General features: G+C 54.9%; 1 protein-coding gene across 1 annotated transcript in view; it reads left to right on the top strand.

Annotated features, from left to right (window-relative positions):
- The window catches only part of OSBPL5 (oxysterol binding protein like 5), a 50,862-nt gene extending 45,901 nt beyond the window's left edge, over positions 1-4,961 (top strand). Inside the window, exons 17-22 of the mRNA XM_041722992.1 lie at positions 17-153; positions 585-770; positions 1,036-1,162; positions 2,233-2,377; positions 2,907-3,009; positions 3,983-4,961. Coding sequence (XP_041578926.1) covers positions 17-153; positions 585-770; positions 1,036-1,162; positions 2,233-2,377; positions 2,907-3,009; positions 3,983-4,121 — 837 coding nt within the window. The 3' untranslated portion in view covers positions 4,122-4,961. The remainder of the gene's footprint in view (positions 1-16; positions 154-584; positions 771-1,035; positions 1,163-2,232; positions 2,378-2,906; positions 3,010-3,982) is intronic.
- Positions 4,962-15,964: the final 11,003 nt, after the last annotated feature.

Raw genomic sequence — 15,964 nt, 5'->3', positions numbered from 1 at the left:
CCCCTGTCTGGGACAGGACAGAGAAGTGTTTATCAAGGAGGAGGGCAGAGGAAGCACGGAGCTCTTCTGGAACCCGAGCGGGGAGGTCCGCGGGCAGAGGCTGAAACGGCGCACTGTGCTATTTGAGGAGCAGACGGAGCTAGAATCAGAGAGGTGAGGCCTGTTGGCGTCTGCGGGACCCGCTGACACAGGCCTGGCGTGGCCGGGCAGGGTTTCCGTGCTGCGAGCACATCCCCGGAGTCCCCTGGCAGGGAGGGGGCCAGAGCGCACCCCTGTGACAGATGACTTGTCCTGCTGGGGCAGCTGAGAGGAGCTGCCCCCCCTGCCCCCCGCCCAGGAAGAGCAGGCCTAGGTGCCTGGCAGCTCCACAGGGAGTGCCCTGCAGGCGGGAGGTGTGAGCTTGGGGTCAGGAGGACCCTCTCGCAGTGAATCAACGCCGCTCTAGGACACACGGGCATCCCAAGAGACAGCGAGCCCCCTGCCACTGGGGGCAAGCAAGTGGACGTTGCTCTAAGCCTCCCCTCCAAGGCCACAGGAGTGGGACCGTCCAGGTCACCCGCTCAGAGCAAGTGCCCTGCTCGCAGGCTCTGGCAGCACGTCACCAGGGCCATCAGCGAGGGTGACCAGCATAAGGCTACCCAGGAGAAGTTTTCACTGGAGGAGGCACAGCGGCAGCGGACCCGCGAGCGCCAGCAGAACCTCATGCCCTGGAAACCACAGCTGTTCCACCTGGACCCCACCACCCAGGAGTGGTGCTACCGACATGAGGAGTGAGTGCCAACGGGTGGTGGGTGGTCCGCCCAGCCCTGGGCCCCAGGAGCTGCCTGGGGGCTCCTGCCCACCTGGAGGAGTGCATGATGGGGCAAGGGAGGCTTCTGAGGGCTCTCCCCTGGCCGGCCGCTGCCCAGGGCCCTACATACACGAGTAGGCAACATCGCTCCCTGGGGGCTCTGGCCACTGCTGGGAAGCTGAGATGGGGCACCCTCCTCTCAACGGCCACTGGCCCTGCTGATGGACGCCCTTTGGACCCTCCAGCCGTAGCCCCTGGGATCCCCTGAAGGACATCGCCCAGTTTGAGCAAGACGGGGTCTTGTACACCATGCGGCGGGAGACCATGGCCCACCAGACCGCCTTCCTGGGCAGCCCGGGGCCCAGGCACCAGGTCAGCAGCCCCAGCATCCCTGCCTGGGGTGGACCTCCACAGCGGGAGGGGACTGTCAGGCTGGACCCCCACCCTCACTCTCATCTGCCTGCCCCTCCCTCTTCTGTTACCACCCTCCCCGCCCCCACCCGCTCAAACACACTCACCCCTCCCAGAGGGGCCTCCTCTGGCCCCCAGCCCATCCCCTGCCCTGCCCTGCATGGCACTCAAGATGTCTGGATTTGCAGGAGGCTGTGTTCATGGGGCACCCCTGCGTGCAGGGCACCGGGTAGAGGTATGCTAGCCCCCAGCCCACTGCTCCCCAGAGCCACCCTCCATAATATTATGAGCCCACAGAGCCAGCCTGCAGAGGAGGGAGTGGAGGCTCAGGGCAGCCTGGGGACTTGCCCAGGCGAAAGGAGGAGCGACCTGCACAGAGGTGCCAAGGAGAGGCAGGGAATGAAGGCAGGGAGGCTCCAGGAGGCATGCCAAGATCTCCTGAGACAAACACCAGGGTGCGGCTTGTGAGGGAACCCTGGCATGTTCTGCACGGTGCCACATGGACGGAGGCCACCGTGTGACAAGCACCCCACGTGCTGCAGGTTCTCTGCGCCCGTGGTGGCTGCCTACCACGCGCAGGACTGGAGACGAGCGATTACATGGGCAGGACGGGCATGCCCTTCTTGCCTGGTGGCCCCAATTTCCCAGCCAGCAAGGGTTGTGGTATCTCACTGCCCACATGTCCCCACCCTCCCCACCTGTGGTAGCCCCTCAGGCCAGGTGCCCCCACACAGGCACCCACCGGGATGCACCCTGGGTCCCCCTCTGCCTCTCCAGTTGGCCTGTACTTTGGGGAATTATCGGGGGTCAGCCAATCCTGGAGGTCCAGGAGCTCCCCTCCACATCGGGGGGAGCCCTAGCTGTCAGCTTGCACAGCGAGGCAGGACCAGCTGTCCTGGCCCACGAGTCAGAACTGTGCACAGCCCCCTCTCCTGGAGCCGTCCTGACATAAACATGCTGCCCTGTCCCTGAGGCCAGGGGACAGGGGACGTGGGTATGCTCCCAGCTGCAGTGGCTCCATCTCTCTCTAGGGTCCTGGCCCAGAGCGGCGGCTCCGCAAGTCCAGCGACCAGCCCTCTGGTCACAGCCAGGTCACCGAGAGCAGCTCCACACCTGAGTCCTGCCCAGAGCTCTCAGATGAGGAGGAGGAGGAGGAGGACGGTGACTTCATTCCTGGTGAGCCCTCCTGGGCCAGCTACTCTGCAGGGTGGGAAGAGTCAGGTGTATGGCCCACCTTGCCCATCCTCCCTCGGGTCCTCTAGTACGCCTTCCCGAGCCTAGGGGCAGACCAGGGGAGTGCACTCCGAGGGTTCGGTGCCTCCCTTGGCTGGCAGGGGCTGTGCATGAGCTGGACAGCATTGACCCGTGCATGAGCCTCTGATTCCACTTCCCATCACCCTCATGGGCATGCCTGCTCCTCCCTGACTTTGTCCATGCTTTTCTAGTACACAGGCTGTGCTTTGGCCATTTCTGTCTCCCAGGGCTGAGTGCAGGCCAGCTGAGCTTGGGGGTTCCCTCCGTGCCTGCCCCTCGACTCCCTGTGTTGTTAGCTCCACCCAAAGGCTCCCAAGAGGTGGGGCAGGGGCCCGAGCTGGGCGTGACCCCGGGACCCTACGTGCCGGCTCCCTGAACATGCCAGCTCGCCTTTGATTCTCCCTCCATCCCCTGTCCCTTGTGTCCCGTGACTGGTGGCCGGACATCCCAGGCAGCGAGAGCCCCTGCCCTCGGTGTGGGAAGGAGGCGCGGCGGCTGCAGGCACTGCACGAGGCCATCGTGTCCATCCGGGAGGCCCAGCAGGAGCTGCACAGGTAGGCCTCGCTCCCAGGGACCCGGCTGGGGTGCCATGTCGGGGAGGGCAGGAGAGCCAGCGGTGCAGCCAAGGCCGGCTGGCCGTGGACCTGCAGTGTTACTCAGAGCTAGACCCATCAGGATTTGCAGAGGGCCTGGTGGCATGAGGATGGGAAGAGAGTGCCCAGCTCTGCCCTGGGCAGGGGTGGGGTGGGGAGGGGCATGCTGTAGGGAGTCCTACTTGAACAGGATTAGCTGGCGATGCTTGGTAGCTCCTGAAAAGTCCGTACGTGGGCTGGAGGAGCCTGGGGTAGGTCAGACTGAGTCAGTCACCTGGCACCAGAGGAGGCTGGCTAGGAAACAGGTGGTCGGAAGAGCCAGAAGTGTCTGCAGACACACAACCGTGGCTGAGTCCCAGGTGATGATATGAGTGCCCTGGGGTGGCCGTGACACAGTCCCACGGATGGGACTTAAACCACAGATGCTCGCTGTCCCCCATCCTGGAGGCTGGAAGCCCGAGGTCCAGGCACGGGCAGGCAGGGTCCTCCTGAGGCCTCTCTGCATGTGTGTGGACGGCCGTGCTCTCCCTGGGTCCTCAGGGGGTCGTCCCTCCATGTGTGTCTGTGTCCTTTATGTCCTTATAAGGACACTGGTCATACTGGATTAGAGCCCACTGCGATGACCTCGTTTCAACTGAATCACTTCTTGAAAGACCCCCCATCTCCAAATAGAGTCCCATCTGAGGTACTGGGGCTCAGGACTCTGACATATGACTTTTGGGGCGGGATGGTGCAGCTCAGCCTGTCACGGCAAGAATGGGAAAGAGGCTGCAAGAGGCCCAGCTCCCCCAGCCGTGACTCCCTCTCCCTGGAATATGTGCCCGGGGCATCCACTGTGCCCTGGGGCCCCTGCCATAACGGGTCCACCAAGGGTAGGGATGCACTCCCTCTGGGCCCACCCTGGCTCAGCCGCCATCCTCCCCTGTCCTTGCAGGCACCTTTCGGCCATGCTGAGCTCCACGGCGAGGGCCAGGCAGGTAGTAGCCCCGGGCCTCCTGCAGAGCCCCCGCTCCTGGTTCCTGCTCTGTGTGTTCCTGGCGTGTCAGCTGCTCATTAACTACATCCTCAAATAAGAGCCCTTTGTGGGCAGCACGAGCAGCGCCTGCAGAACTCGGCCAGCCCCAGCCCTCCCTCCCAGGCACCTAGCACTTTAAGCCAGCCCGGGGGAGGCAGCGAGAGCCGGCAAGCGTGGCCGCTGTGGACAGAGGGGCTGCAGGAGGACGGCAGGAGGGCCCCAGAGGGCCACCTGGGGCTCCTCCAGGGGAGGAGGTCCCTCTCCTGTGGGACCCTCCGCCCAGCGCCGGCCTTAATGCTAAAGCCAAATGCAGCTTTCGTCATGCCTCACACCCCCTGGCCAACTCGCCTGCTCTTTCCTGGTCAGCTTCTACTTGTCCCGCGTGATGGACGGAGGCGGGGGTGAGGGGCCTGCCCAGACTTTGCTTGGTCACTCCCCAGCCGGGGTGAGTAGGGAGCTTTTGCAGAGCAAGCCAGGAGTCCCAGAGGTTCCCAGAGCCTCCTCCATCCCGATGCCCAGGGCTGTCCGTCCTGACACCCAGCGTGCATTGCTGGAGTCGTGCCACGAGAGGCCTCCAGTGGTATCTGGGGCAGACTGGAGCTACTCTAGAGAGAGCATTTGGATTTTAGTCTGTTTTTGTGCTGTATGGACAGGATCCCCACGATACATACCAGTGGAACCCATCCCACCTCACACAGCCTGGGCGTGGCGGGGGGTGGGGGGGGTGGGCAGGCACACCTGAGCGCAGGTGTGTGTGTGTGGGCAGTGGTGTGTGGGGTCGGCTTTGCCGGCACTGGTGTTCCCTGAGTCAGGGAAGCCCAAGTTTGCCACTTTGCTCGGACGGATGCACAGTCTTCCCGTTTTACACTTTTTTAATAAACGCAATTGCAATATTTTAGGCAGGCTGCAAGCAGCGTCTGGCGTCTTGCCTCTTTTTCTGTGTCCAGTGCCACCTGTGTGTGCGTGTGCGTGCACGTGTGTGCATGAGCATCTGCGTGTGTAGACACACAGAGCCTTAAACTACGCGGTGGCAGTGCCATCAGAACTGAAGGTCCCACTTTCCAGTCCGTAGCCACGGTCTTGTTCCCTGCCCCCAGTGTGGGGGACGTGTCTGTGCGCCATCCCTTGAAATAAACGAGTACAGACAGTTTGTGTTTTCTTCTTGGGGGACTTCTGGAAAGGTGAGCAGGTCTTCCCTGGGACAGACACAATGCCAGCTAGGGGCTGTCTGAGGCTGCAGATGCCCAGGAGGGGCTGAGGCCAAGGCCAGGGGGATGGAGAGGAGGGATCCAGGGGGAGGATGGGGGTGCAGTTTTCAAGGAACAGTGGGAAGCAGGCCCATGCTGTTGAGTGAGTGCCAGGAAGCAGGGGTCCCGTCCACTCTCTGACGAGCCCGCTAAGGACATGGGTGGTACTGCCCACTCTGGGAGCTCTTGAGACTACGGGTGGCTCTGAGGCCCATTTGCTTGACCTCTTCCCCCCACAACCACCTCCCCCTCTCTCCTTCCCCCCACTGTCCCCAGCCCAGCTCTTGCTTTGATTCCAACGTGGCCACCAGCCCTGGTACTCATGGCCACGAGGGCCAGAGTGAGTGGGCCTGCCTTTGCAGTGACAGCCCAGATGGTGCTGAAGGAGGGGTGGGGACAACTAGCTACAGACCCCACAGGCCACAGCCAAGGGACATTTGACACCCTCCCCCTGCCCCCAACAGTACATGGAGGGTAACAGGTGAAGAGAAAGAGGCAGGTCAGTGGGGTCCGAGAGAGGGGCACTCCTACTTCCAGGCCCCTCCAGCTCGGCCCCTGCAGCTCCAGGAAGAATGGGGCTGGGGTGGGCAGAGGGAAGGCCTTGTGCCAGCCTCAGGCCGCCTGGACCCCTGGGGATTGTCCCCCAGTGGAGAGTGCCCACAGGCTGGTTTGGATCCCCGGGGGGAGCCCATCCACTCACTTTTGGGGAACAGGTGCCCTGGAGGTACAGCTTCTCACATCTTAATACCAGGGCGTGGCTCTGGAGAGAAAGCTCTGAGCTGCTTCCTCCCAGAGCCAGACCCATCCACTTCCGCAGAGCCTGAGTCAGCAGCCTGCCACCACACCCCAATGCAGCCTCAGAATCCCCATAAATTATCTTTATGTCCTTGGCATGCCACAGGTTGTTTCTAAATGAACAAGGGAAAGAAAGCTGGGTGGACAAAACGTTACAGGAACAGCTGGCCCAAAGCCCAGATGATGGTTATAAGGGCATCATGCAGCACTTCGGGATAGAAAAAATCTGGACAGACAGGATTTCTGGGTCCTTTGGGCTAACTCTTGGGTATGTAGACACCAGTGGTGATACTCCAGGATGCTGCGGATATCCAGAGCTGTCCCCTGTCCCCCTACTCAGTGCTCCCCTTCCCAGCCCCCCCTGGAAATGTGCGTGGCATGGCTCCCAGGGCAGCCATGCCAGACTCTGCTGGGAGGGTGGCAGATGGGGGAGCAGGGTGCTACAGAGGGAAATGAGCCTCTGACTCATCCTGCTTACAGAAAACCCTGAGGTTTCCTCAGCATCCAGAAGTCTGCAGTTTCCTCAAGAGATCCAGTTTCCCAGTGACACTGTTATTTCTCATCCCCTTAGATATATCACCAGCAACTTTTTTTAAACTTTTTTTAACTTTTTTTTAAAGATTTTATTCATTTATTTGACAAAGAATGGAAGAGACAAGAGCGCACAAGCAGGTGGAGTGGGAGGCAGAGGAAGAGAGAGAAGCAGGGCAGCCCTGGTGGCGCAGCTGTTTAGTGCCACCTGCAGCCTGAGGTGTGATCCTGGAGACCCGGGATCGAGTCCCCCATCAGGCTTCCTGCATGGGGCCTGATTCTCCCTCTGCCTGTGTCTCTGCTTCGCTCTCTCTGAATGAATAAATAAATAAATCTTTTTAAAAAAAGAGAGAGAGAGAGAGAGAGAGAGAGAGAAGCAGACCCCACAGAGCAGGGAGCCTGATGTGGGGCCTGATGCCAGGACCCCAGGATCATGACCTGAGCTGTAGTCAGGTGCTTCACCAACTGAGCCACCCAGGTGCCTGACCAGCAACTTCTAGTAGCAAGAACTTTAGCAGAAGGACCAGGTCCAGGCAGGACTGGGAGGCCCTGAGAAGCAGCATATCTGGGTGCAGCAAGTAGCTGCTAGCTCCTTCCTGGAGTGTGGGGTCCGTCCTTGCCCTGGATGGCATTGTAGGAGGGTTAGGGCATTGGGGGGGGGTCATGAGTACAGGAGCTATGTCCTGTTCACCCCCACGGAGAAAGTGTCCAGTTCCCGTGAAAGAATCATCTCCCTGGTTCCACGGCATTCAGCTAGCCAGCCCCCTACCTGACCCCATGCTGGGTGCTGAGCAGAGAGGATGCAGGACAGATGCGGGACAGATATGCATTTGCAGTGGCCACCTGAGCCAGGGTTGGGGCCTTGACACTCGGCTGGGGGCAGTGTGACTGCCAAGGGAGGCTCGCTGTCACCTGTCATGAGGAGGAAAGCCTCAGACCCCGCCCAGTCCCTCTGCCAACAGCTTCTCCCTATCTGCAAGGAGGGGCAATAACAGTGGCCCTCCTGGGGTGGTGAGGCCCAGCTGGGGAGACACACAGCTGGGCTGTTGTCCCAGCTCTTCCACTGACCCTGGACGAGATGCTCTTCCTTGGGGGGACCACAATACCTGAAAGATCAGAAGGGGTGGGGTCCCTTTCATCCCCCACAGCGCAGCCATTCAAGAGGCAAATGTGGGGCAGGTGGCCAGAGCCCTCAGAGGCACAGCTTTGTGCTTCATAGTTTCCAAGAAATTATAATAATCCAGTAATTATCTTGCTCCGAAACTCCGAGACATAGCCCCCAAGGACTGCAAGGGTGACCTGCATATCTCAGGCCCCCAGATGCATGGGGTATGGTACAGTCACAGAGGGAGCCTCATTTACAGTTTACAGTTCCATCCTGTGGCTCTAACCCTGGGTGGCTCAGTCCATGAAGCGTCCGCCTTTGGCTCAGGGGGTCCTGGGGTCCTGGGATCGAGGCTGGGGTTAGGCTCCCTGCTCCGCAGGGAGCCTGCTTCTCCCTCTGCCCCTCTCCCTCCTCTCATTCTCTCTTACTTTTTCTCTCTCACACATAAATAAATAAAATCTTAAAAAATAATATGATACATGCATTTCTGTAAGAAGAGAAACTGTGTCTTGGACAAAATAGGAGAGAAAGGCAGGTGGCCCGGTGGCTCAGTGGGCACAGGTCAGTGGGCATGACATGCTCCCTACACTGGGCAGGCCCCCAACCTCAGACCCCTGCTCAGCCTGCAGTGGCACATGTTCTCATGGCTGTTCCACAGATGTCAAAACCAGGCTGCAGACGTTCAAGGCGCTCGACCCTGTGATTAACAAATCAACTCTGCATTCCCCGCTTTCCAGGATTCCTCTGCCCCAAGTGCTGACTCAGGGGTCCCAGCAGGCAGCAAGGGAGAGTCAGGCCCACACTGCCTCCCACTCCCCAGCATCCCAGACCAGGAGGACATTCATATCTCCCACTGGCACCCATCAGCTGGAGCTCCTGCTGTGGCCCCCACCTCAGACAAGGGGGGCTGGGCTGGGGCTGGGCAGGCCAGGGATGCCTGGCTGTGACCATGGTCTCTGCCCCCCAGGGTGAGGCCCGGACTCAGACTCAGTGATTTAGCGCCACCTTCAGCCCAGGGCCTAGTCCTGGAGACCCGGGATCGAGTCACAAGTCAGGTTCCCTGCATGGAGCCTGCTTCTCCTTCTGCCTGTGTCTCTGCCTCTCTTTCTCTCTCTCTATTTCATGAATAAATAAATAAAATCTTTTTAAAAATACCAAAAGAAGAAGAGAACCAGGACAGCCACCCACCTCATGCCAGAGCAATTGGGGAAAGTGTGGACCTGCAGACATGCCCACCCTGAGTCCTGCTGCCTGGTCACTAGGTCACTACCTAGGTGGCAGGGCACTGTGGGGGCAGCTGAGGTGTGAGCAGGCTCCTCTGTCCGAATTCCATCCCCACAGGCTGGGTGGAGGTATGAGGGGTTGTAGGGTGGTGGAAATCACGGCTCAGCGGAGAGTCTGCTTCTTCCTCTCCCTCTGCCCCTGCTCCTGTGCTCTCTTTCTCATTCACTTTCTCTCTCAAATAAAATCTTTAAAAAGAAAAAAAAGAAGCTGAGGCCCTTGGCCCCCGGCCCCCGCGGCCCATAATAAGTGCCACCAATAATCCCGTGAATTTGGTAATCCCATGAGCTGGGTCCCCCCCTCAGGCAGCTTCTGACAAGAAGCAGCCCCGACGGACACTGTGATTTCCACCTTTGAGATGTCAAGCAGAAGACCCAGCTAAGCGATGCCTGGACTCCTGTCCCATAGACACAAGAGCAGGAGATGTGTGTGTTTGAGAGGTGAGGTTTGTAGTGATTTGTTACACAGCACCAGATCACAAAGATAGAGGGTGACTGTCCTCCAGTTGTCTTGATGGGACCCAGCCCAGGGGAGTGGTCCACCCCCAGGGAGACCCAGGTGGAGATCCCACAAGGGGTCTCTACAGACCCCACGCCCCCACTCATAGCCAGTGCCAGCCTACAGGGGGCAGCCCCAGGGATGGGGAGCCTCCTCCTGCGCCCTTCCTTCCTCACCAGGCTGGAACTGGAAGATGAGTCAAGAAAAGACACCTCCCAACCCCCCACCCCCGCAGGATCCCAGGTGGCTCTGGGAGAATCATCAAATAGGGCATGGATTGAAATTCTGAAGCTAGATTGGTTGGATCTTGTGACTATTTTTTTAAGACATGGAATTCATCGCTGTGCCCACTTTAATGATACAGTGAATGATATACAGCGGCTTTAGCATGTGTGCCACATTGTATAATCATTGCCACTACCTAGTTCCAAAACATGTTCCTCTCCCCCTCAAAAGAAACCCCAATACTCATAAAACGATCGCTTTCTATTCCCCCAATCCTATCCCCTCACCGCATAATCCCTCCCCCAAACTTGCCCCAGATCCTGGAAAATACCAATCAACTTTCTGCCTTTATGCATTTGCCTATTTGGGACATTTTACATAAATGAAATCGCACCATAGGTAGCCTTTTCTGTCTGGCTTCTTTCAGGTAGAAAAAATTGGGGACTTCTGGGTGGCTCAGTGGTTGAGCCTCTGCCTTTGGCTTAGGGTGTGGCTCCCTGCATGGAGCCTGCTTTTCCTCCCTCTTCCTATATCTCTGCCTCAGAGTGTGTGTGTGTGTGTGTGTGTGTGTGTGTGTGTGTCTCATGAATAAATAAACAAAATCTTTAAAAAAATAGAAAAAGAAAAATGTTTCCAAGGTTCACCTGTGCTGTGGCAGGGCGCAAGCACTTCATTCCTTTCATTAGAAGTGGTGGGAGTAGGGGGTGGTAAAGTGTCCCCGAAATCAAGAAGGCACTTTGAGACCAGAAAATGAAGCCGGCCACTCCACCCAGTTCACACAGTTTACTCGGGGTGACTCACTGCTGACGGATCCGGCAAACGGTGATCCAGCTGTGTGGTTATTGTCCGCAGGTCTGGATCTTAGTCCATAGATTTTGTACAGTGAGGGGGACATGCAGAGGACACGGTGGCATCACCAGAGGGTTTGCTTGCACTTGACAGCTAATCGTTAACTGGATCTTGTGATACCACCCGTGCATCAGGAGGAGGAAAGACCATGTCATCTCTGACAGGTTCATGGGAGGCCAAAACCAGCCTTCCCTGATCTGGGCCCTCTGAGGTGTTTCTAAGGTGTGGATCCTGATCTCCAAGGGGGCCAGGACACGTGGCCCCAAGAGAGGTCATTGAGCAAACATGAATAAGACAGAGGGCTGAATGGGGATCCCTGGGTGGCGCAGCGGTTTGGCGCCTGCCTTTGGCCCAGGGCGCGATCCTGGAGACCCTGGATCGAGTCCCACGTCGGGCTCCCGGTGCATGGAGCCTGCTTCTCCCTCTGCCTGTGTCTCTGCCTCTCTCTCTATCTCTCTGTGACTATCATAAATAAATTAAAAAAAAAAAAAAAAAAAGACAGAGGGCTGAAGATGGAACAGTATGTCTGCCCCGCTCCACCTTTTTAATGTGGATATAGTGTATGGGTACCACATTTTCTTTATTTGTGCACTTCATGATGGACATTTGGGTTGTATCTGCTTTCCGGCGATTATGAATAAAAATGCTGTGAACGTCTATATACAAGGTTTTGTGTGGGTGTGTGTTTTCACTTCGATACATCCATTTTTCATTGACTTAAACCCCATCTATGGGTTTAAGTACTTCTCACCCAGTGTACTGATACCCCTTTTCTGAGTAACTTGTCAGAAAGTGTCAAAACCAAGAAAAACCCAAATTCCTGTGCTGAATAAGGTTGAATTTAAAATACTTTTTTTTTGAGAAAAAGAAAGTTGGTTTTTTCAAGAGATGGAGGAAATGGTTTTAAATCTGAAAATTCAGTTCGAACCCTAATTAGTACTGAGCAGAAACAGGGCTGTCACTCACAGCCCTGCACAGTCATACTCTGGTTGGCAAAGCAGACATTGTGGTTATCTGGTTACATACAGCTGGAACTGAGGTTCTCCAAGACGTAGGGGACCTGAGAGCCCATAAAAATCTGGGTTTTGCTCCTTTTCCTTCTTCTATTCTTGCTAGAACCTGACCCCCACTTTACACGTGCCTCATAGTGCAAATAATGCATGGCCTCCCTGTAAGGGACAAGGAGCTCATGATTTCTTTAGTCTCCCAGCACAATAGACACAACAGACAACATCTAAGGAAAGATTTGGTGAGAATGGCTGGCCAAAGCCATCATAGGCACATTCCAGACCACGAGTGATGGACATCTCCCAACCAAGACCCCTGGACCCCAAGGAATCACTGTTTTATGAAGGACACCTGGACCCCTGTCTTCGCTCTACCAGGTTCCTGAGAGGACATATACACTAGCTCATAATCTGTAAAATCCCCAGACCCAGAGCAAAGAAGAGACTCTTTCCCTTTTCCTTTCTGGATCTCCCAGACACTGTCTGTACCTGCACTCTCTCCGTACCCTCAGTGAGTTCTGCTTTCCTCCCGCTGGCTCATGTTTGATTTCTATCCTGCACGGTGCCAGTACCCTCCTGACTGGTCCTTGGGGATCCCCTCCAGGTTCCCGGACCCCACCTGCCTGCATCAACCAAATGTGACTCCTAGTGGGAAGCATCAAAATCACTCCCTCTCTGCCTGCTTTGACAAACAGGTGTTCCTGGACGCTGGTGCTCTACAGCTAAGATCATTTATTTTTTAAAGATTTTATTTATTTATTCATGAGAGAGAGAGAGAGAGAGAGAGAGAGGCAGAGACACAGGCAGAGGGAGAAGCAGGCTCCATGCAGGGAGCCTGACCTGGGACTCCATCCTGGGTCTCCAGGATCACACCCTGGGCCGAAGGTGGAGCTAAACCGCTGAGCCACCAGAGCTACCCAAGCTTAGATCATTTTAATTCTTTAAAATGAATCAATATCTCCGCCGCCATCCTGGTTGCATGTGGTTGACTGTGATCACCATGTCTTCTCACAAGACTTTCAGAATCAAACGATTCCTGGCCCAGAAACAAAAGCAGAATTGTCCTATTCCCCAGTTGATTCGGATGAAAACTGGTAATAAAATCAGGTACAACTCCAAGAGGAGGCACAGGAGAAGAACCAAGCTGGGTCTATGAGGAAGCATCGCACATCATGAAATAGCAAACATAATTGGCACACATATTTAAGCCGCATGGAGATCACATGTTCCTATCCTATCAATATGGAAACATCCTTCCTACCTGGCCAATAGACATGTCTTATCAAGGGAATGATTTTCTCTGTTACTATGCCTCTATACCAGTAGGTTGGTTCAGTAATAAATGTGAGACCTTTCAGCTGAGTTGCTGTTGTGTCCTGATTTGTGAAGTACTGAATTCCCCCTCCTGTCAGATCTCACACAGCACTGTCTGATAGAACTTTCTGAAGTGATAGAAATGGCCCTTGACAACGAAGTATTTAAAGTGTGGCTAGGGGACGCCTGTGTGGCTCTGTCTGCTAAGCGTCTGCCTTTGGCTCCGGTCTTTTTTTTTTTTTTTTTTTTTTTATGATAGTCACACACAGAAAGAGAGAGAGGCAGAGACACAGGCAGAGGGAGAAACAGGCTCCATGCACCAGGAGCCCGACGTGGGATTCGATTCCAGGTCTCCAGGATTGCTCCCAGGGTCAAAGGCAGGCGCTAAGCCGCTGCGCCACCCAGGGATCCCTGGCTCAGGTCTTGATGGGGAGTCAGCATGTCTCCCCGTCTCTGCTCCTCCCCCTGCTCATGTGCTTTCTCTCAAATAAAATCTTTAAAAAAAAATAAATAAAATAAAATGAATTAATATCTTGTACACCTGAAGCTCATAGGACACTGTATATTGACTACACCGGAATAAAAATGAGATGATAAAAGTCAGAGGAAGGTATCCTGTTTACCTCCCTACCACGTGGCCACAGCTAGTCCTTCCAAGAGCCTTCTTCCAGAGGAAGCAAGCTTCCTGTCCCCTGGGGTTGCTAGAGTTTTCCAGACCAGACTGGTTCAAACCTGCAAGGGCATTGTTTCCTTTCTGATTCTGCCCCAGGCTCAGAGCACCTTCCAGATTCTTGTTAGGTGCCTTAGGAGCCAGGTGCCCGAAGGGTTTCTATAGGATAAGCCAGCCTTTCTTGCATTCGAGTTATGTCTGAGTCATTCAAGACCAGGCATACACACTGAGGAGTGTTTCCACTCATCACTGTTGCTTCTTGGAGGCTTTGACGGAAGTCTGAGTGCCTCCACCCCAGCCCCACAGGGGCCACCCGCCTTGCCCGCTGCAGAGGCCCAGGGGCACCCTGGAAGGCTTCCAGCCGCAGTGCACAGCTCCCTCCTGCCCCGCACACCTGTGATTGGGTTGGGCCAATGCTTCCAGAATGGAATGCACTGGCTCTCCACTTCTGGGTGTGATGGAACACGGCACAAGTCCCTGCCTCCCTGATCATAGACTAAAAAAGTCAATCCCATCAGACTTCTGTCCAGGATTTACTCATCTTAATAGGCTGTTGTTTGGTAGAGTCTGTGGTTTTCTGCAGTAAGATGATGACATCTCTGAGTCAAGAGAGAGTTTTGCTTCTTTTGTCCAGTTTGGATGCTTTTTTTGTTCTCTTGCCACTCACTCTGGTGGGTGTTTGACCATTTAAACAGGGCATGGCACTTTAAAAAAAAAGACTTTATTTATTTATGAGAGACAGAGAGAAGCAGGCTGCATACAAGGAGCCTGATGTGGGACTCAAACCAGGGAATCCAGGATCATGCCCTGAGCCAAAAGCAGGTGCTCAACGGCTGAGCCACCTGGGGGTGGTGCTTTTGATGATCCTTAGAAGGAGAGAAGAGACACCACCTGATAGAAATAGAAGTGGGGAATCTCAGACACTTGGGTGGCTCAACAATTGAGCACTTTGGCTCAGGACATGGTCCCCAAGTCCCAGGATGGAGTCCTGCATCGGGCTCCCCACAGGGAGCCTACTTCTCCCTCTGCCTGGGTCTCTGCCTCACTCTGTGTGTCTCTCATGAATAAATAAATAAAATCTTAAAAAAAAAAAAAAAGGAAATGGGGAATCCGGCCGAATTGCAAATTGAAGTAAGATCCCTATCAGTGGTTTGGTGACCTCCCTGTGTGAGTTTCCTGAGCCCTGGGGCTTTAAAGGAAGCACAGGCACACACACACACACACACACACACACACACACACACACACACACGAGTAGGTATTCTAGGAAGAAACCTTATTCATTGTGATCTAGAGAAATGCTAACTTACTTTGCGGAAGGACTTGAAACTGGGAAAAATCTGTTTTCTCAGTTTGAGCACTGAGTGAGCCTTGAGCATAGAAAGACTGGAAGCTGGCGAGCCAGATGCCACTTTCTGAAACCGGTGCTAGGGAGAAGGAAGGACTTTCTCCCTCCTACTCCTTGAGGCTAGGTAATGAAAAAGTAGTGAGGGACAGGTGGGGCTGGGTAGGGAGGAATAGGCAGGAGCCTCCATGACCAGGGTCACCAGAAATTGCAGAAATAATGAGGTGTAATGAAACCACAGATAAAATGCACTGAAACAGAGCACTGTGTTTGTCTTATACCTCAGAGATGAGGTATTCAAAGAAGTAATCGTGGTGGTACCACTGCTGACCTCAAGAAGACTGAAGTTCCCGGGTTGGTTTTCAGTAAAAGACCGACCAATAAAGCCCTTGTGGCAACCCATGGGGAACCCCTCTCACTCTAGAGAGCTTTCTTTCTGTTCTCACCTTCACTTAATAGACATCACTTCACCCTTTTATATTCATGAGATTCATTTTTCGACTCTGCAAGACAAGATCCCTGCAACCCTGCATCATTTCCGCTGGATATTATACTGCCACCCGTTGGCTTTGGGTTGGTTGTTTTTTTTTGTTTTGTTTTGTTTAGTTTTTCATGACTTTTATTGTGCTAAAATAAACACAGCAAAATTTCCCATCTTACCCACTAGCCCCCATTCTGTCCCAGCTCCTGGTACCCATCGTCCTTCTTTTTATCTCTATGGACTTGTGTCCTCCAGGTTCTCACAGGGGTGGACTCAGACAGCATTTGTCCTTTTGTGACTGGCTTACTTCACCAAGCATCATGTCCTCAAACTTCATCCATGTTGTAGCAGGTGTCAGAGTGCCCTAACTTTCCAAGGCTGAATAGTATTCTTCCTTGTGGTTGGACCACATTTAGTTCATCCATTCACACCTTGATGGACATGTGGATTACTTTCATCTTTTGCCCATCATGAATAATGCTGCAGAGAACATGGATGTGCAACTATTTCTTCAAGGTCCTGCTTTTGATTTTTTTGGATCTCGAATGGAACG

The sequence above is a fragment of the Vulpes lagopus genome, chromosome 11, assembly GCF_018345385.1.
Source record: "Vulpes lagopus strain Blue_001 chromosome 11, ASM1834538v1, whole genome shotgun sequence".
Classification (NCBI taxonomy): Eukaryota; Metazoa; Chordata; class Mammalia; order Carnivora; family Canidae; genus Vulpes; species Vulpes lagopus.
This window is presented reverse-complemented; position numbering and strand designations above follow the sequence as displayed.